The sequence below is a fragment of the Neofelis nebulosa genome, chromosome 2 (assembly GCF_028018385.1).
Source record: "Neofelis nebulosa isolate mNeoNeb1 chromosome 2, mNeoNeb1.pri, whole genome shotgun sequence".
NCBI lineage: Eukaryota > Metazoa > Chordata > Mammalia > Carnivora > Felidae > Neofelis > Neofelis nebulosa.
Genome location: NC_080783.1, coordinates 9,015,911 through 9,037,538, shown reverse-complemented (window position 1 = coordinate 9,037,538; position 21,628 = coordinate 9,015,911). Strand labels below are relative to the sequence as shown.

General features: G+C 44.0%; 1 protein-coding gene across 6 annotated transcripts in view; it reads left to right on the top strand.

Moving 5' to 3' along the window:
- The window catches only part of SP100 (SP100 nuclear antigen), a 100,061-nt gene extending 78,912 nt beyond the window's left edge, over positions 1-21,149 (top strand). For 5 of the 6 annotated variants that reach the window (XM_058701933.1, XM_058701927.1, XM_058701912.1 and 2 more), the window contains 11 exons: positions 1,250-1,318; positions 4,111-4,158; positions 5,620-5,724; positions 7,382-7,524; positions 11,317-11,358; positions 12,463-12,495; positions 16,983-17,098; positions 18,537-18,657; positions 18,940-19,011; positions 19,547-19,690; positions 20,855-21,149. In XM_058701933.1, coding sequence (XP_058557916.1) covers positions 1,250-1,318; positions 4,111-4,158; positions 5,620-5,724; positions 7,382-7,524; positions 11,317-11,358; positions 12,463-12,495; positions 16,983-17,098; positions 18,537-18,657; positions 18,940-19,011; positions 19,547-19,690; positions 20,855-20,980 — 1,019 coding nt within the window. In that variant the 3' untranslated portion in view covers positions 20,981-21,149. The remainder of the gene's footprint in view (positions 1-1,249; positions 1,319-4,110; positions 4,159-5,619; positions 5,725-7,381; positions 7,525-11,316; positions 11,359-12,462; positions 12,496-16,982; positions 17,099-18,536; positions 18,658-18,939; positions 19,012-19,546; positions 19,691-20,854) is intronic. The other variant, XM_058701920.1, reaches the window with a different exon arrangement.
- Positions 21,150-21,628: the final 479 nt, after the last annotated feature.

Genomic DNA, 21,628 nt, shown 5'->3' with positions numbered 1-21,628 from the left:
TCCACTGGTCATGGTGAATGGTCCTTTTGATGTATTGTTGATTGCAGTCTGCTAATAATTTGTTGAGGATTTTTGTATTTATGTTCGTCAGGGATACTAGCCTGTAGTTTTCTTTCTTTCTTTCTTTCTTTCTTTCTTTCTTTCTTTCTTTCTTTCTTTCTTTCTTTCTTTTGTTTTTTTAATAAAAAAATTTCAATATTTATTTATTTTGGGGAGAGCACAAGCAGGGGAGGGGCAGAGAGAGGGGGACAGAGAATCTGAAGCAGGCTCTGTGCTGACAGGCCGACAGCAGTGAGACTGATGTGGGGCTCAAACTCATGAACCATGAGATCATGACTTGAGCTGATGTCAGACGCTCAACTGACTGAGCCACCTAGGTGCTCCTCTACCTTCCTTCCTTCCTTCCTTCCTTCCTTCCTTCCTTCCTTCCTTCCTTCCTTTCTTGCTTTCTTGTGGTCTTTGTCTGGTTTTGGTATAAGGGTAATGCTGGCCTCATAGAAAGTAATTGGAAGCTTTCCTTCCTCTTCTATTTTTTGAAATAGTTTGAGAAGGATAGGCATTAACTCTTTAATGTTTGGTAGAATTCACCTGTGAACCATCTGGTCCCGGACTTTTGGGGATGTTTTTGATTGTCAATTCCATTTCATTACTAGTAATTTGTCTGTTTGGATTTTCTATTTCTTCCTAATTCAAGTTTTGGAAGATTGTATGTTTCTAGAAATTTATCCATTTGTTGTAGGTTGTCCAATATGTTGGCATATCATTTTTTTTGTAGCATTCTCTTATAATCCTTTGTATCTCTGTGGTGTTGGTTCTTATTTCTCCTCTTTCACTTCTGATGTTGTTTCCTCTCTTTTTTTTTCTTAATGAGTCTGGCTAAATTTTGTTTATCTTTTTAAAGAAATCTCTTTGTTTCATTGATATTTTCTATTTTGTGGTCTCTATTTCATTTATTGCTGGTCTGATCTTTATTATTTCTTTCCTTCTGCTAACCTTGGGCTTTGTTTATTCTTTTTCTAGTTCCTTTAGGTGTAAGGTTAGATTATGTATTGAGATGTTTCTTGTTTCTTGAGGTATTCTTGTATCAATATAAGTTTCCCTCTTAGAACCATTTTTGCTGTGTCCCAAGGATTTGAGACTGTTGTGTTTTTATATTCATTTGTTTCTATGTATTTTTTAAATTTCTTCTTTGATTTCTTCATTGACCTATTGGATGTTTAGCAATATTTTTATATTTTTGTTTTCTCAGTGAGGAGATACAAACGTAGAATCCAAAATCTGAGTAACAGAGCTCCAAGGAAAAGAGGTAGACCAAAAGGTAAAAAAAAAAAAGATGTAAAATATGTATGCATTTTCCATTTTCAGTAACTAAACATCTAAATTTTCATGCTTTATTCTATGTTTTTAACAACCTACTTCCCTATTGCTTTATGTAGCTGTACTGTTGAGAAATACATCAGATTTAGTCAATTTCCAAAATGTGACAGAGAGAGAAAGATGGCAACACCACAAAAAAGTAATTTGGTGGTGAATCTGCAATCAGAAACTGGGGCCCAAGTGCCACTGCAGTGCTGCCTCTACTGAGCTGACACTTTTCAGCTTAGAATTAGTTTTAGCCATAAAACACTATGTAACTCACAAATGATGTAGCTGTCCTTCCTCATGTCCCATGACCTTGAGGTAATCATGTGAACTTGAGTGTGTCACTCTCTCCCTTCTGCCTCAGTTTTCTTATCTATAAAGTAAGATAAATAGTAATAGACTCACTGCCTTCCAAGGCCCATCTCAACCTCACATACAGCTTTATATCCTGTGATTTTGATGAAAGGAGAGTCTAGCTCACACACTAGTCCCAAGAGGACTTAGACATAGAGAAACTGAGAGCAAGAGAACTCGTGTTTGCCAATAATGGCTACTACTCAACAGACTCAGACTGTAGCTAGGGCTGGGGTTTAAGTTTGGCCACCTATGGGAAAGGAGAGGACAGACAGCACGGAGAAAGCAGAGAGAGCTTTCTCATGGGACAGTGGGCCTTGACCCTTGCAAGTAAAGAGAGAAGGGGCGGGGCGGGGGGGGAGGAGGAAGGAAGGGAGGTAGATTGAGTCAGAACTGGCTAGTTTTCCTGGGCAAACCTACCACTTCATCATAAGTGACAGGAAAGGGCTGTTCCACAGAGAGCCACACTTGTGGGTTGGCTTTTGTCACTTTTAGTCATACTAACTGCCATACTTGACACAATCATGTTCTTTGGAACCGATCAATGTAGAGCAATTTTTAAAGAAAGTTTTATTTATTTATTTATTTATTTATTTATTTATTTGAGGTCTACGTATTACTTATTTTACACCTCTTGAATCTTTAGTATGAATAGCTATGCTTATGATTCCTTTATGAAGGTTTGGGAATCTCTCCTCTCTATGTACCTCCATAAGATCTTGATAAACTTCCTTAGGGTGATACCTTGTAGGGTAGAACACGCTTGATCTTGGGATGTGATTCCTCTTAGAATAGGAATCATCAATAAATATCTCATGGGTCCATTGTATCTTGATGAGTTTTTAAAAAACCCTTTGTTATAGCAAAGGCCCCCAAAATGAAGGCTTTTTGTGCTTTGTTGAAGAAAAAGATTCCTTTCCAGCCTCATCTGATCATAGTCTGCTTAAAGGAAAGACCGGATGGTTGAGTATCTGAAGGAGATTTTATCCTGGGCCCTGAACTACCCAAATTAGTACCTCAGGGTTCCAGCCTTGGGCACAGACCTTTAGAAAGAAAAAGGATCCAGGTGTGTCCCTGCCCTCAACATTCAAACACTTTTGAATAATGGTAGACACAAATATGCACATGGACATGACTCAATCTTTTTTTGGACACAATCAACACATAGATTAGATACTACATTCTTCTGGGTAGTATCTAAGCATAGTATCATAAGCATAGCTATTGATACTAAAGATTCAAGATTCTTTTAAATAAACCCTTTGTGCTATCACTACCTACACCTTTTAGAATTTGGGCATCAGTTTCTAGAAGTTCCCTTTCATTGGGTTAGTTCTGAACCCCTTGATCCTTTTTGCCACCACTTTCAACACAAAAATCTTCTTTCAAGTTTGGAGTTTTGGGCAGCTAGCTACTTGTAGAATCCATCATGTGATCTCTCTTGAGACCTTATATTCCCGCCTTGTAAAAACATATATAATTTATTGTCAAGTTAGCTAACATACAGTGTGTATAGTGTGCTCTTGGCTTTGGGAGTAGATTCCCATGATTCATCACTTACATACAACATCCAGTGCTCATACCAACAAGTGCCCTCCTCAATGCCCATCACCCATTTTCCCCTCTCCCCTGCCCCCCATCGACCCTGTTTGTTCTCTGTATTTAAGAGTCTCTCATTGTTTGCCTCCCTCTCTTTTTGAAACTATTTTTCCCCTTCCCATCCCCCAAAGGAAGTCTTCAGCATCTTCCTTTAATTTGTATTTTTATCTGTGAGCATTAACTTTTCTCATATGTAAAATGAGGACAGTATTAGTTCCTATCTGATCACTTGTTCTAAGGATGAAGTAAGTTGATAAGGACAAGATCTAAGGATAGCTCTTGGCACACAAGAAGCACTCAATAGATGTCTAACTCACTCTTCTTACCCAGTTGCTTTGGAAATACATAAAACACTATTTCAAATTTATTTGGACTGACTTGGAGATAATAGTAAAAGAAATATAGGATGAATCTCAGTTAAGTATCATCTTTGTAACTAAGTCTAGGCCAGGGTTCAGCAAACTATGGCCCACAGGGCAAATCTAGCCCGCTGACTGTTTATAAATAAAGTTTTATTGGAACACAACCACATCTTTTCATTTCAGTGTTATCTATGAATGCTTTCACAACACCAGATTTGAGTAGTCACCACAGCAATTATGTACTTAAGTATTTACTCCCTGGTCCTTTACAGGAAAAAGTTCCTGAGTCCTGATCCACACATTTGCTGTTTTTCTCGAAGTACTAGACAGGCTTCTGAAAAGTTACATTTGAATGGTGTTTTTGCAAAACAATACTATTTGAAATGTAATATTATAAACAAGACACATTTATGTTATTTTTTTACTTTCTCAGGGAGAAAAACAGTCAACACTGGGCCTTTGAGAAGAGTCAGAAAAAGAGGTAAAAGGAAGGAGTTAATATACTTTTGATAATTAAGTATCTAAATTCTTGTTTTATACTCTGTGTTTGGAGTGATCCATAAATTTTCTTAATTGGCTCTTAGAGCAAGTGACAAATGTTATGATATTCATTGGCCTTGGTTAATTTCAACAAGACAAAATGGTAGTAACACCCACTCCATTGATTAGTCAGTTGATCTGAGAGATCCTAGGCCTCCTTGGGCCCATACAGAGCTTCTTTCACTACACTGATGACACTTGGAGAAGGAAAATATAAAGAAAAAAATACAAAGGGTGTGACTCACATGATTTTTAGCTGATCTCTTACAGCTTAGAGAGCCATAGGTTGCCCATCAAGAGGGACCCTCGCTGGTAATACAAGACCTATGTCCTAATTCCCAAACTTCCTTTGGTTGTGTGACTTTGGATCACCATTTGTGGGTGTTTTACTCCATTTCCTTCTCTGGGTGAGTGGCAGGTAAATTAGACTGGGTGGCCTTCTAGGCCTACCCCAGCTCTAACCAAGCTGACGCTGAAAAGACCATGGCCACCCATCTTTCCCATCCCAGAGAGAAGCCCCAGCATGTGTCTTTGATGAATCCCCCTAAATGTTGGCCAGAATGTTGTGAAGTCAGTTTTAAGACTTGCCCTGGGTGGCTCAGTCGGTTAAGCGTCCGACTTCAGCTCAGGTCACGATCTCGCGGTCCGCGAGTTCAAGCCCCGCGTCGGGCTCTGGGCCGATGGCTCGGAGCCTGGAGCCTGCTTCCGATTCTGTGTCTCCCTCTCTCTGACCCTCCCCCGTTCATGCTCTGTCTCTCTCTGTCTCCAAAATAAATAAACGTTAAAAAAAATTTTTTTTTTTTAAATAATAAAAAGACTTGCAACACCTGCTTCGGCAGAATCAGATCCCAGTGACCCTGCCCAAAGGATGTGCAGAGGTCCCCTCCCTGAGCAATTTTCAGTTCTAGCACACTCCACCCTGAGTTTCTCCTTTAGCCACAGAGAAAGCTCACATGAAGTAAAAGTGCAACAGGCAGAGAACAAGGAGGGAAGACAGACACCATCCCTTCTAGGCACTCCATTACAATCCTGTTTTCTGTCCCTCAGCTGATTCCTCAAGTGAGGAGACCAAACTAAAAGCTGAAGGGTTTATCTCCATCTACATAATTCAAAGCAATAATATTATAGGAAGAAAATTATTGCATGATGGGGAGTTGTAGTCAACAAACTTGGAGATTCAGACACCTCCACACAAGACATTTAATGCAGGCTTTTAGAGGATGACATTATCTTTGTGCATCTAATCTGCTATAGAAGAAAGACCTAGAAGGGTAATGAGTTCATGGGGCAAATCCCTCCAATACATTTTAAATTATAAAAGAAAGATCTCAAGAGGGAGGAGGTCGGAACAGTGCACAGTTGGAGAGAAAGATGGAATAAAAACAATAATGCTTCTTTGCAGGTCCAAGAATTCCCAGAGATACAAATATGAATTTTCACCTTCCAAAAGTTCCTGTGACCTGTGGAGAGGCAAAGGGGATTTTATATAAGAGAAAAATGAAAGAAGGTGGGCTCCATGGTCTTCTATGCTTTTCAACTGGAAAGTACCCGTGTGAATAATATATTGTTCAGGGGTAGACACCTGTGTCAGGGGGTTCCCAAGACCATCCCCAGGTTTGGTGATTCCCTAGGAGGATTCGTAGGACTCGGCATATAGTGAACTCATGGTGATGATTTCCTAAATTGGAAGGAAGGAAAAGACACACAGGACAAAGTCCAAAGGAAACCAGGTGCCAGTTTCCGAGGGTCTCTCCTGGCGGAGTCACACAGGGTGCACTTAATTCTCTAGCAGCGAATTGTAGCAACATGTGTGAAATGCTGTCTACCAGAGGATCTGCCCCTCTGAGTCTCAGAGTCGAGGTTTTTACCAGGGGGTCATCACGTAGGTGCCCTCTGCCTAGCACATGCCAAAATTCTAGACTCCCAAAAGGAAACCATACTGTTTGTATAAACAGTTTAGGGCAGCGAGACACTCTTAGGTTCTAGGAATGGTAGGACCCCTCCCTAAATGCAAGTTCCCAGATACCAGTCAAGAGCCAACCTTGCAAGCAGACGTTTCTAAAGGTAGCAGCCTCAGGTCTGCCCTGTTAACTCTTTTCTGCACAGCATCCCAGATAGGGAAGAAATGGTATTTCCACACTTAAAATTAGCAAACGTAACAGGACATTTTGCCTTTCCCCCATGGAAATGGTCCACAGGATGCTGTCCAGCACCCAATGAGACCCAGTAGTTTAATATCAGGGCAGAAAAGGTACATGTTTGAGAAATCTGGCAGCAACCTTCATGGTACCGTCCTCATAACATCTGCATGGCCTCGATCTCGCTGGGAGGAGCACAGGATTTAGAGTTAGAGGCCCCAGATTCATGTTTCAGCAATACCAAAAGTGTGTGTTTCGTCTAGGCCAAATTCCTGGTCTTTCTTACCTTGACCTTCCTCCTGTACAAAGTGAGAATAATAATAAAACTTGCCATGTTATTATGAGGGGGGAAAAATGAGATAATGGATATAAAATACTTTGCAAATCATCACTGTTAAAGTACACTATGAACATTCATCCGTCATCATTGATTCCCCTTCCCCAAATATAGTTCTTTAGGCACCAACAAGTGTTAATGTTTCCCTGGGGCCAAATTTCAGGTGTGTACTTTAACTTTGCCCCCTTGATGCCATTTCCACGCTTTTCACATAAAATAGCTTTGAGTCCAAAATATGAGAAATAACTGATTGCCATTAGCCGGATGACCAACAAGGTGAGGCAGATGTGGCGGTGGTGACAGCAGCCACTCCTCCACCTGTGTGGCCTCGCGTCCCCTCTGAAACCCAGCCTACCTCTCAGAGAAGGCAAGAAAAAGAAGCCTGCTCATCCATCTTCAGGGCCATTCAGTTTTTTCTCCTCTGAATGTCGTGAAATACTTCTAAAAAATACATGTTGGTGTTAATTATTTTCCTTGTTGCACAAAGGTCAATGATATGTGTGCACACGGCAGGAAGTCCCCTCTTGCCCTTGCCTTTCAGGCTGCTTGTAGGGCCCTGAGAGGGATCTCAGCTCTCTCGCTACAGATTCTGAGCCAAGATCCACGGGGCGGGGCGGGGGGGGGGCATATTTGGGGGGTTTTATAGTTGAGAAGGCGCTCCCTTATGACTTCTTATTTTTGTCTCACAGGAATCGCACAGAGGTGTATAAAGGGTGAGGATGGAAGGTGGTTCACCCTCAGGGAATTTGAAGTTGAAGGAAACCACGGACCATCCAAGAACTGGAAGATGAGCGTGAGGTGTGGTGGATTCCCCCTGAAACAGCTGATTGAGGTATCCCACTGACACAGGGCTCAAATCAAGGGTTTAGTGTCACGGTTCATCAGCTCCAAGCATCAGCAGAATTTCTCAGTGTCCGGAAAACTGCCATGACCCCCTTGCCCAGATCACAGTGCACATGTCACGTACTAACATTCCACTCAAGAGTATTTTGGCTGCTTTACATTAGACGTTAATCCTCTAAATGCATGAGCTCTTATCCTTTTGTTTTTTGGAGTTTTTTAATGTTTTTTAAAATTATATTTATTTTGAGAGAGAGAGAGAGCATGAGCAGGGAAGGAGGAGAGAGAGAGGAAGAGAGAGAACCCCAGGCAGGCTCCATACTGTCAGCACTGCGCCTGAGGCAGGCCTGATCTCACAAACAGAGAGATCGTGACCTGAGCCGAAATCAAGAGTCAAATGTCCAGCCAACTGAGCCATCCAGGCACCCCCCAAGCTCTTATCCTTTTGAAGGTAGAACCGTAAATTATGTCTCTGACTCAACCACTAATAATTGCCACTGTGTAATCTGGTCACACAAAGTAATTTAAATTGGTGTGTGTCGGGGGTGGGGGGGAGACCGTGGTAGATCTCTGTATCTGAAAATAACACATCAGTATAAATGTTTCTTGGATTGCAGAATATTTTACCGTTATTTCTTTTGATAGATTTCTGAGATTCATTCTTGAAAGAGAATATAAATAAATTGCATTTCAAAATATCTCCTTTGGCCCCCATATCAGCCCCTTGACGTAGACAAAACAGGCTCGGTCTCTACTGCAGACAAGCTCATGCCTTCTGACTCTGTCGCATGACCCAGATGTCCCTTCCTTGTGCCACTCTAATGATGAAGAAAAGCTCTTTGCTCAGCAAATATCTACCGAGTTGCATCTAAATCCACAGGGTGTAAGGTGTGAGCCCCAGCCATGCCGGAGGAGGGCTACATGTTTACGACACAGGACCAGGTACCTCCTTGATGCAGTAGGTGGCACACGAGCCTCGTCACCAGGGGACCACACAGCACACGGTGCTATAAGGAGGGGTGCTGGCAGGAAGAGATGCAGTGGCTCCAGGGAGGGAGGATTATTTCTGAACTTGGGGTTGAGGACAGTTTCATGCAATGGTTTCCACTGAGCTGAGTCTTTTTTTTTTTAATTTTGAAAATTTTATTTAGGGACAACTGGGTGGCTCAGTCGGTTAAGTGTCCCACTGTGGCTCAGCTCATGATCTCACAGTTTGTGAGTTCAAGCCCCGCATCAGGCTCTGTGCTGACAGCTCGGAGCCTGCTTCGGATTCTGTGTCTCCCTCTCTCTCTCTCTGCCCGTACCACCCCCCTCAAAATTAAATAAACATTTAAAAAAATCATTGATTTAAAAGTAAAACATAAATTTATTTACTTCCAAGTTAGTTAACATATAGTGTAATAATGATCTCGGGAGTAGAATTTAGTGAATCATTACTTACATATAACACCCAGTGCTCACCCCAACAAGTGCCATCCCTAATGCCCATCACCCCTGTAGCCCATCCTCCCACCCACCACCCCTCCAGCGACCCTCAGTTTGTTCTCTGTACTTACCAGTCTCTTATGGTTTGCCTCCCTCTCTGATTTTATCTTATTTTTCCTTCCCTTCCCCCCTGTGTTCATCTGTTTTGTTTCTTAAATTCCACATATGAATGAAATCATATGATATTTATCTTTCTCTGACGACTTATTTCGCTTAGCATAATACATTCTAGTTCCACCCACATTGTTGCAAATGGCAAGATTTCATTCTTTTTGTTTGCTGAGTAATATTCCATTGTGTATATATACCACGTCTTCTTTATCCATTCATCAGCCGATGGACATTTGGGCTCTTTCCATAATTTGGCTATTGTTGATAGCGCTCTGAACTGAGTCTTAAAAGAATAGTCCTGGAGCGCCTGGGTGGCTCAGTTGGTTAAGTGTCCAACTTTGGCTCAGGTCATGATCTTAGGCTTGTGAGTTCGAGCCCCACGTTGGGCTCTGTGCTGACAGCTCAGAGCCTGGAGCCTGCTTCAGATTCTGTGTCTCCTCTCTGCCCCTTCCCCAGCGCGCTCTCTCTCTCTCTCTCTCTCTCTCTCTCTCTCTCTCTTTCTCAAAAATAAATAAACATTAAAAACAATTAAAAAAAAAAAAAGAATAGTCCTGATGAGCAAAAATGTAGGAACAAGGCATTCTACATAGAAAGGATGGAGTGAAAATCCTGCCTGTGATTTGTCAAGATGTTGTAGGCTTGTTACATGGGCTGAGAGGATGGAGGACATCTTAAGGCCAGAGGAAGGAGTCTGGACCCTTCCTTTCATCATGAGGGGATCATGAGGGGAGGGGGTGTTGAGTTAGTGATGACTGACATAGGTGAGACACTGCTTTAGAAGTATTAATCCAGTCAGGGATACCCCAATGGTTCAGTCGGTAAGCATCCAACCCTTGGCTTTGACCCAGGTCATGATTCCAGGGTATGGGACCCAGCCCTATGTCAGACTCTGCACTGAATGTGGAGCATGCTTGGGATTCTCTCTCTCTCTCTCTCTCTCTCTCTCTCTCTCTCTCTCTCTACCTGAGCCCCTCCCCTGTTTGTGCTCTCTTTCTCTCTCTAAAAAAAAAAATTTTTTTTAAATAGAAGTATTAATCTGATCAGAGAATGCAAGATGGGTTGGAGGATGGAGTGCTTGCAGCCACAGATACCTCATGTGACCTTGACTGCCTCTGTGCCTGATACACCCCCACTCAGCCTGCAAGGCCCAGTTCAAACAGCATACTCTCTGAAGTCCTTTAAAACCCTCTGCCTCTGTTTCTTGTGGCTGCTGTAACAACTTTTCACAACGTGGGTGGCTTAAAACAATAGAAATCTATTATCCTAACAGTTCTGGAGGCCAGAAGTCTGAAATCAGTTTCATTGGGCTCAAGTCAAGGTGTTGGCAGGGCTGGTTCTTTCTGGAACCTTCCAGAAGTTTCCTTGCCTTTTTCAGCTTCTGGAAGCTGCCTGCATTCCTTGGCTCAAGGCTCTTCCTGACGTCACTCTAACCTCATGTTTCATAGTTACACTTCCTACTACTCACTCTGACCCTCCTGCCTCCCTTGCAAAAGGATGCTTGTCATTACATTGGCCCAACACAGATAATCAGAATTATCTTCCTATTGCAAGATCCTTAATTTAATTACATTTGTATAGTCCTTTTTACCACTTAATTTAACATATTCAGAGGTCTGAGAATCTGACCATCTTTGGGGGTCGTTATTTAGCCTACCATACTGACCCATCTCTGGATCCAAAATACTCTGTGAGAGCATGGTTTACACTTCATCACTCTTACCATCATCACCTTACCATCACCATCACCATTACATAATGGCTCTTCCCACTTGTCTCCCCAAAGGCATGGACACCTTTACGTGCCCAAGGCCACTAAGAGCCTGCCCCAGTCTGTCACTCACTGGCTAAGTGCCAGTGGAGTAGCTATAGCATGTGAGGTATAAAGACACAAGCTAGAGAGGTCCTGGAGGTTGGACAGGAAGCAGTGGGTATAGAAGACACTGTGAAGGAAAACCTGTCATGGCTATGAGGGGAGCAAAAGAGAGGGCATGGTTTTTAAAGTTGCCCTTAAAGCTAAATCTGGGTAAGAGAGAGCAGTGTGTTAGGGATTCGGAGAGGGATGTTATTTTCCATGAAGACACTTTGAATTTGTGCTGATAGTGGGGCATATCTGGAAGGCAGTTGGAGATACAAAGCTCACAGAGTAGAAACAAGGACCCATTTGGCATTAATCTCATTTCTATTTCAGAATAAATTTCTACCAGACCCACCAAGAAAAAGGAGAAGAAAGGTAATTATCACATGACCTTCTACCAATGTCTCACCCCTTGGAATAGATAATAGTCATGTGTCACCTGGTGAAGCAAGAAACCCAAATCACATTCTCTCCCATTCTCTTATCTTTCCTCTCTTTCATGCACACACACGCATGCTCGCACACACACACACACACACACACACACACACACACACACACACAAACTCACACTGAGGACTTCTTCAAGAGGTCTTTCTTTAAGGGAACTTTCAATTCCTTTATGGAGATGTAATCCTAGAGAATAGAGAGGTTGGAAGGCTGATGTGCACTGGGCGAGACATCGTTGACCCAGAAGAGTTTTCCTTTGTGGAGAGACACCATGGACATGATTTTGTAGCTGAGCGTCTCTGTGTAAAAGCATCAGGCCTCACCAGATGGGTTTTGCACACCTCAGTTCTGTCTATGGAGCAAATTCTCTTTCCTTCAAAGTCCCCTTCTGGAGCTCATGGACCAGTGGTTTTCATGCTGTATGGATTCCAGGGAAGGTGGTGGGATAGTTGGTGTCTTCTATGGCCTCTCCAAGAGTATGTGTGAGAGATAACCTGTGTGGTGCAGAAAGGATATGGAAGAACTTCCATTTTCTTGACCTCCAATAGAGGTGACCTTGAGAGGTGACCTTGGCCCATCTCTGCCGCACCAGAAAGTCACGGTCTTCACCAAGCTGGTTTCTGGGACAACCTGCCCCACTGACCTTATGCTGGAGACTCAGTCACCAGGGTCTGCATCCACCGGGTTTTCTGGAGAAAGAGATGCTATTTGCTCTGTTCACTAAGAGCAAACATCTCCACCCCGTGCTAGGGAGCCGAGGGTTACAGCCTTGTGACCACTTCAGTTCTCAGAGCATCGCTCCAGAGGGTCTCTTCCTTCCCCAGACCCTAGGCTTCTGTCCTTTGTGTCATCAAATGACAGGTGGTGCTTCTGGCAGTTTCCCTGCTCATACGATTCCTGTTAAGCCTGATAGTGACAACTGAGGTGTTCCAAGATAGTAAGATATAAAACTCCAATCCGATCATTTACCAGCTGCTAAGAAACCTTGTCTCTGAGTGACAGTTGTGTTCATTTATCTCTTTTCTACAGACTGTCCCAGAGCGTGGGAGAGATGACCCTTACGTAAGTACTAATTCCCACCTGTAAGCCCAGAATAATACTGGCCTTGTTCCTCCATACATTATCTGTGTCACTGCTGTGCTCCCCCAAAGCATGTGCATACTCAGTTGGAGCATGTCACCGTGTGTGATGAGCAGAGAACGGCAGACACATCACCCACACCAGGGAGATGGTTCTGGAGCTGGTGTCTCTGCATGAAAGCATCCTTTCAATTTGTTCAGGGAAACTTTCCTGTTTATTTCCCCTCGAAAGTGGGTAGGAGAGGCAGAACTCTAGATCACTGGGGCCTCTAGAGCCAGTGGTAATAGTCAAGACTGGCCTGCAGATTAGGGGTAAGGAGCAAATTTGAGAGAATATCAGCATTTAAAGGTGATAGGGAAGGAAAGGAAAACCCCAAATATCCACTCTAAGGTGCAGGCAGAGCTAAGATGGTTTTAAGCATCAGCCAGAAGGAACAGGCTGGGCCCAGCTGGCAAGTCCAGGGGTGGACCTTGTCACGAGTCCTGCAGAGAAATATACACAGGGCAAGTGGGTGCTGCAGAGTAACGTATTCACGGTCCTTATGGAAACCCTGGAGTCCATCTGAAGGGAGCCATCAGGATGCTGAGCTGGCTAAGACTGAAGCCATCAACACGGAGCAAGTCACAGACAGTTCTACGCTAACTGCTCGGGTAGTGCTCGATGATGTGCAGACCATTCTGTCCATTCTCTGCTTTGCTACGGCTGGCTGCTTTAGAGTCGGCCAACAGCAGAGATGACCCCTCTGTCTAAGATAAATCACACTTTGATTGTTTTCATTGCAACAAGATGGACATTTTAGGCAGTCAGCTTTTTGCACAACTCCAGGGGGAGCCTCCCATTTTAGTATGATGTGCGGCTGTACTGATATGGGACGCCAACAGAGAGGGGATAGAAAAAGGTCGCCAAGCCCATGCTGGCCTTCTAGCAAATGCATTGCCCAGCACGATCTAGATGCATCCACACCACTCCCATTCCTCTGCTGGAGGTGGGGCCCTTGAATCCTGGGGTCTGTGCAACTTTTCTGATTTCTGAAATGGACACAGAGGGTTATTTCTTACAGCTCACCACCAAGCCCTCTGTGAAGATTAAAAGGCACCTCTTCCAGCAAGAATGTCCTCACTCCTTTTCATAACCTTTCTGTGACAGACTTTGTGGGCTGATAATAACTCTACTTACAGCTCCCAGGCCTTGATGGAAGAAATCCCTCTAGACCGTGGGCTCCCAACCTTGGCTGCTCATTGCCATCAGCTGAAGATCCCACCCTCAGAGGTTCTCATAGTAGTCTTCTAAGGTGTTGCCTGCAGGTTGACATTTTCCAAAGCAACTCCAGTGGTTTTAATGCACAAAGTTGACCACAGTGAGCCAGTGCTGTTCAATCTGTAGTGCCCGTCAGAATCTCTGGGCTTCTGATTCAGTGAGTGAGGTGGGGGGCCTGAGAATTTACACTTTTAACAAGTTTCAATGGATGCTGCTCCTGCTGATCCAGAAACCACTGCTTTAGAAGCCAGAGGTCTCCACTAATGACTGCACCAGGGGAATGTTTAAAACATACTATGTGTCCATCCTGGTGAAGCAAACCACCAAAATCACATGCAATTAATTGAATCTCTAAGGGTGGGGCCTTAGGCATCAGAGTTTTTTTTTAAAGCTCCCCAGGTGATTCTACTGTACAGCAGGTTGAGAACCGCTGCCAAGCAAAAGGACAAATTTCTTGCTAAATAGATTAAAGAGACAGGGACACCTGGGTGGCTCCGTCAGTTAAGCCTCCAAATTTGGCTCATGATTTCGCAGTTTGTGGGTTCGAGCCCCACATCGGGCTCTGTGCTGACAGCTCAGAGCCTGGAGCCTGCTTCAGATTCTGTGTCTCCCTCTCTCTCTCTGACCCTCCCCCGTTCATGCTCTGTCTCTGTCTCAAAAATAAATAAACATTAAAAAAAAAATAAAAAAATAAAAACTGAATAAACACTTAAAAAAGAAAATAAGAAAAAAGACTGAAGAGACGTATGTCAAGTTCACAGGCTTCCTAGACTACAGACTGGCATGTTTATTCCAGCACGGGATTGGCATGTTTATTCATTCTTTCTCAGGGCCTACTTGCAGTGCACTTTATAAGATGATGGTCCAGAAATCTTGACCCATCAATGGTCAGCATCCACGAGTGTCATCTGTTATGACAAAAAAGAAAAATGGTTACATGGCCCCATACCAGGACCACCTCAGGCCCATGTGGGGATGTGCCCAGGTATGTCCCTGACAGGCTATTCCTTAAGTTTTCCCTTTCACTAAAGGGAAGACATGGGCTAGATACAAGAGCCTAGGATTTCCTCTTATGTGTGACTTTTGTGTCCTTCTTATATTGAATTTACAGATGAAAAGAATTTACAAATTGAGACATATCCCAATTTACATCAGCTTATTGGGCACAGGGATGATATTCTGACTATTATGATCTGGAACCCAAAAACCAGGCCACTGTGCTTTGGCTAATAAGGCAGCATTGTAAGTAAGGGCTCTGCATCCTTGTGGCTGTAGACCTCACAGAGGCACCAAGAAGAAGATGGGATATTTGACAAATAAGATCAGCAGGACCAGTGATGGGTTGGATATCTGGGATGTGAAAAGGGAGGGATGTATGTTCACTTCCAGGCTTCTGGGTGGATGCTGGAGTGCTTGGTGAGATGAGGGACAACCGAAGAGGAGCAGATCCAAGACAAGGAATGTGGTTGGGGTTGGGATGGGTTCAGACGTGATGAAAAACATCTACCCGGAGGTGACGGAAAGTTGAGTTTGGATGTTTGAGGACTCAAAAGGTAACTAGAGATACCGCTTTAAAGTCTGGGGATAGATGTGGAAGGCGTGGTCATGGGAGCAGTTGTGGTCATCCAGCAGAGTGGAATGAACAGGGGACACAGGACAGAGCCCCAAAGATTTCCCATCATTCCAAGTGAAGAACCTGAACAAAAAGAGACAGAGGGTTAGGGGAAAAAATCCAAGAGAGTGGAATATCCTGGAACAAAGTATGAAGAGTGTTTCTAGAAGGAAGAGGTGAAATGGTGCCCCCTGTCACTGCTCCCCTTCCTCATCACCATCAAGAGACCCAACCATATCACTGGGTTGGCCAGTCCCCAAGTCTGTGTACTATTTTGTACCTAGATTGTCACATGAGGACATAAATCCTTCTTCCAGTCCACAGTATAGACAGGATATTTTCATCTAGGTGTAGAACTGCCACCCATTGGATGAAATGTTCCCCCACCATGCGGCTTTCCTCAACTGGTTCTCTTGCTTCCCAGGTGGTCCCAGGAGAGTATTCAGGTGTTCATCCTCTGGGCATTTCTCCAGCACAGACACACCACCTTCTTACATAGAAATTATAGTATGTAGGGATTCACGCGTTATTGCCACATAGATTATCATACACACACACACACACACACACACACACACACACACACGCGTGTGCGCGCACAACACAGGAGGAAAAAAGTGGGATTTCTTTTGCCCATCAATGGGCTCATTCCTTGACCAATTCTTATTTTGGTCTATTAATTCTATTGTTCTTAACATATGTTTGCTACTCCATAATACTTAGATACAAACACTATCAAATGTTTAACTTCACTAAATGAAATTAAATCTGGCTAAAGGTCCCACAGATTGAGGTGAAAAATCCAGCATCAGCCAATTTTGTGGACCCCTCCATCTTCCTTATATACAAAAACACCAAATCTTCTATGTGCTCAGAAAATGAGGGTAAGGCCTTGGGCTTCAACAGTGGCAGTTGCTGGTAGGACCCTCCCTGGCCATTTGGAGGTAGCACCTCCGCACCTTACATGCCGAGCTGAGTCATGGGTATCTTCCCCCAGGCTCCCAGAACCAAAGAGCTCTGGCATCCTTCTGGTCATCTGTGCCCATGTCTTTCCAACCCAGAGGTACTGCCACAGGCCCAAGGACCCTCCAGGCATAGAGGCCATAGTGCAGGAACTCCTTCTCAGGTCCTTCAAATCATGGGAAACTTATGGCCAAGAAAATGGGATGCAGTGTTATGTCATAAGTTTAATCCATTACATTAAACTCTAGATAAATCACTCTTCAATGAGTCAATGTAGATGATGTAATGTAGACAACTAGATAAGACACTGTATTATATTCACCATATTACATTTATTTGTTAATAAATTTCTCAGGTTATCTTTAATCCCTCATTTGTTGTTGTCATTGCTAGTCTGTATCAGAATCTGCCTTCATAAAGAAAACTGTAATGGTCTAATAACCACCTCCTCCCAAACTTCACTGCAGACCAGAATGTCTTCTTTTGAAATTCTCACTCAGTGTTGTTCCTTAATATTTTGAGGACAGAAATTTGTGTCACCTTGGTACAAGCAAAGGCCATGTGTTCTAAAGCCCCATGTGTTGACCTTCTGGGGACTTACTAGTCCCAGTGATGTCTACATTATCTCCCCTTCCAGCCGGAAAACTCAAATGAATGTGAGGTGTGCGGTGGACACGGGATGCTGTTCTGCTGTGATACTTGTTCAAGGTCCTTTCATGAGACATGCCACATCCACCCTATAGATGCTAAAAGGTTGGTGAGACCTGGCCCCCTCTTGCCCTTCCTTCTTGTGGCACAGCTCCTCCCACCATGTGCATTCATCCTGCAAAGTTTGACTCTGGTTGTATGTGTCTTGATGCAGAGGGACCAGAGTCTTAAAGTATCAGGATCCAGAAATATGGTCCAGAGCTGTTTACTACTGCCAGAAGCAGCAGATTAATGGGAAGCAAAAACTCTTCAAGTGGTTATTCAGTGTAATAGAAAGAGATGTTACCCCCACTCCCCCCACCAGGTCCCAGACCCATGAACTTTGATGGGGGTGACGACACCATACATTAGCTGTTGGTTTAAAGAACGTACCTGTGATGGGAACATTAAAAAGTTGACAAATCTGGGGTCGTGGTGAGCCTTCAGAAGGCCATTTATACTGCATTCCTTTGCTCTAGAATCCCAGCAAATGTATCTTTGGTCAGAGCTGATGGTATGTTGGATAACACGGAGACTAATAAGGCATTCTGAAAGTGGTAGTGTGAGCAGAATTGCTATGGCCAAGGAGGATGGATGATTTCAACCAGGATTGCGTCTGTCCCTATGAAGACAGAGCATTGTCCCTTCATAATGGGAGAGTCTAATGTAATCTACCTTCTCCCAGGTAGTTCCCAGGGAATGGTGTCATCTCAGAGATTCAGCATAAAGCTCTGTAGTTGGGCAATCTGCAGAGGCAGAAGACAGGTCTGCTTTACTGTTGAGCCCATGTATAGTCCCCAACCTCACACCATGGATATTTGATAGTGGGCCCCTCAAGCAAGCACTAGGGTAGCCAGGGACAGAGGCAAATGGCACGTCTAAGAAGGATCACTGTATCCACTTGATTATCGAGAGCTCTTCAGCACAGGTCGCCTGGCAGAGAAGAATGGAGAATGAATCTAGAGGAATATGGCAGATGTCTGGCACTACTCTGTTCATAGATTTCCTTTCCAAGAAACTTCTGCAGCGCAGATTCTAGGCACAGATATGGCAATGCCAGACGAGAGGATGCCCATAGCTCTGTGGTCTTGTGCTAATTCAACAACGTTGAGAAACAAGAGCTGGTTTCCTGATTTTTACTACGGTCTGATGGCTTACTGAAGCCCAAGACTCCAGCGCTGAAGGTACCAATTTCCAATCCTCACAGGGCTCATTACTGAGCCCACAGTGGCTCAGATGAGAACTCTTAGTTTTGAGGTGAAAGACCATCACCCACCATGGCATCTCACTCAACAAACGGTCGGTCCTGGTACCACAATTAGTGGGAGGGGTGCCTGGCAAGGGTGCCCAAATGGGGCTCTCGTGCAAAGAAGTGTCCAAAAGAGAAGCTGGATAAAAGGTGGAAACCACCAGTCATTCCTGAACAGAGGGCTTCAGCAGCTATAGAAACAGTGGCTGATTCACAGAGCACCTACCTTTGCTGACCTTATGCCCAACCTTCCAGGGACCCATGGAGTTGCATCGTTTGCAGGGTAAAAGCTATTATGGGAAGGTACCCACAAAGCCAGGTATGTCACCAGGAGTCAGAGGTACTGAAGAGGCGGATGCTGCCTGAGGAGCAGTTGGTGAGTTGAAATGTAAACCTGAAGTCTCCTCCTTGCTGTTGACTTGAGAGAAGCAACACAGTCTTGCAGGGGCTGGAGGGATGGTGCCCAAGGGTGAACTGCTGTTCCTTGCTGTGCTTTGATCACATGACCTAACACTAAAGTTTGTATTGCAAAGAAAATTCCCCTTCCATGGTTGTTTCACAGACCACAGGTCTGGGAGCTGTGCATTCTGTCCGAGCATATGTACACCTCATTCTCTCTAAGCTGCTTTTTACTTAAAATCTCCTCTATCTTTTGCAGAAATGTGAGTTTGTCCTTTTGAAGGTCTACTCCTGTTCAAAAAGCTCCTTTTTTGCCTCAAAACCGCATTATGTAAGTAACGGCAACAAAACCCCAAACTGGCATTCTCAAATTTGTGAGATGAATCCAGTGGGTACCAGCGTTATCTTTCGTCTTATTGATGGATATCTGGGTCAGGTTACTCAGCCCTTGGCCACTTAGGCCGCTGTCACAAGGTACCACACACAGGGCGGCTTAAACAGCAGATGTTTAGCTTTCACATTTTTATTTTCATTCATTTCTCAGCTGGAAGTCCAAGATCAGGGTGCCAGTGTGATCTTACAGACTCCCAACTTCTCTTTGTGTCCTCACAAGGTGGAAAGAGAGGAAGAGAGCTGTCTGGGGTCTTTTTATAAAGGCACTAATCCCCTTCACGAAGCCCACCCTCACAATCTAATCATCTCCCAAATCCTCACCTCCTGACGCCATCACAACGGGGCTTACAGGATTTCAACCCAGGAATGAGGGGGGTGAGGGGGAGGTGGGGAGGGCACAAGCCGTCCATCTGTAACAGCGGGTAGACTGGGAACAGTGCTAATAGCCTGTCCTTTGGCACTTTGACCAACAGGGTCGAGAGGCATCTCATGGCCTGAAAAAGCCCATGTGGCTAAGCAAAATCAAGAAAAAGCTGAATATGAAACTGTACATCCGAGTGGAGGGGTTCGTGCGGGACATGAGCCTCATCTTTCAGAACCACAGGGCATTTTACAAGGTGAGCGGCTCCCAGGGCGTCCCTCTTTCTGTCTTAAAGCCACTCTGCCTTTCATGGTCTTGTATCAGGGAAATGTTGCAGTTTCCCTTATCGTGTGGCCAGCCCACACAAGTACAAATTCTGGAAGTATTCTAAAAGCCCCGTGGTCTAAGGCGGGGAAAATTATAGCAAGCCAGAAGGTGTCTTTGCAAACATGACCTTGGGACCTCATAGTTTACTCACTTGTAGATACTCAGTTTTTGCCCACAGAGAGCAGTAGACTGATGACCTGCTTCCAGAAGAAATGGAAACGCATGTTTTCCTGGACCCAGGTAGCTATGTGCGTGTCCCAGGAGTCTCCACCTTTGTCCCGGGTTCCTACGCTTACTCGGCCTAACTAAGGGAGCCAGTGGAGGGAGACCGGGTGCCGAGGCACAGACTCTGCCCGTGCACAGTTTGCTCTTGCCACTGTGCACCTGCCTGCTGGTATCCGGCCTCTCTGGGATGTGCGGGCAGCGGCCTCCCCCTCACACCCGGGCAAATGCCTATTTCCATTGGTTCCCAGGGCTGCAGTCCAGACGCAGAGCATGGGAGGCTGCTTCCAGACAGATCCCTCAAGGCCATGGTGCCAGGAAGGGCATCCCTACAGGCGCCAGGCCTCCCAGATCACTCCCTTGCTAGAAGTGTGTTGTAAAAGGCAACTAGTGTCTCTTTTCTCTAAAGGAAGATACCCAATCACACTTCTCAAATTTCAAAATCCTGGATTTCTTTATATATGAATTTTTTAGGGCTGTATCAAAAAAGTAATAAACAAGGAATATCTCAAGGGGTGAAGGAGGAAAGGGGACATCATGAATCTGCCTTCAACATTTCTGTACCACCGTGGTCATGCAAGGCATAGGTGCTGTGTGAGAAAATCGAACAACTAGAATTTTGGGGAAAAAAATGAATCAATACGTTTCTGATGAAGAATTGGACTATAATACAGTACAATTTTTTGCATCTCTGAGAAGAGATGATCTCTGAGAGAAATGATCAAGTTATCAGGGAACATAAGCTACTCTTAACTGTATTAATTCTCACTTAACACGTGGGATCGTCTAAAATGAAGCCTGGATTGTATGAGACAATGAGAACCAAACTCAGCAGCAATGGTTACTCTTGTTTTTGTCTTTGCTTTTCCAGAACAACCAGAAATTCATCAGACTGGGAAGTCAAGTAGAGGACGTATTTCAGAATAATTTCAGAAACACCTTTGCAATTCAGGAAAGAAGCGAGAACAGTTCTCAATTGGAGCCCCCTCTTTTATAAAGTAGCCCATCCCCACCCCCTTCCATCGTTAGCAACTACATGATAAAGCGCTGTGGTCAAAATGTGAACATTTTGCCTGTTGCTGTGCAAAAAACTTTTTCAAACATATTTTTTGTGGCCGTTTCCACTCATTTATTTTTCTAAATAAAATCTAAAATTATCCTGTCAAGTTATCTTATTGAATTATTTGGAGCGAAATCTACAATAGAAAACGTTGGGTCTTTCCACAAAGGCTCATCTTGTGTGCTTCCATTTATTGGAATCTTTTAATAGGTCCTTAAGTAAAGTTTTTCACCTCTTTTCTCCTCTCCACACAGGACTTATCTGTTTCTTTCTTTCCCTTTTTTTTTTTTTTTTTTTTTTACACTCTCGGGTAGTTAATATTTTTTCACGTTATTGTGAAAGTGAACTTTTCCCCCAATATATTTTATTACCAAATATTGATCCCTAATAGAAAGCTACTGTAATTTATATACTGTGGTCACCGATTACCTTACTGAATACTGGATAGCATCCTTCTTTGCCTCATACCCAGTGGCAGCAGAAAGCAGAGTAGCCAGTTTTCAATTCACGGATCATAATTGGTTCAGCTGATGGAAGCATTCCTCACTCGGGCCCGGAAATCTCCGACAGTTCTTGGTTCTGTCG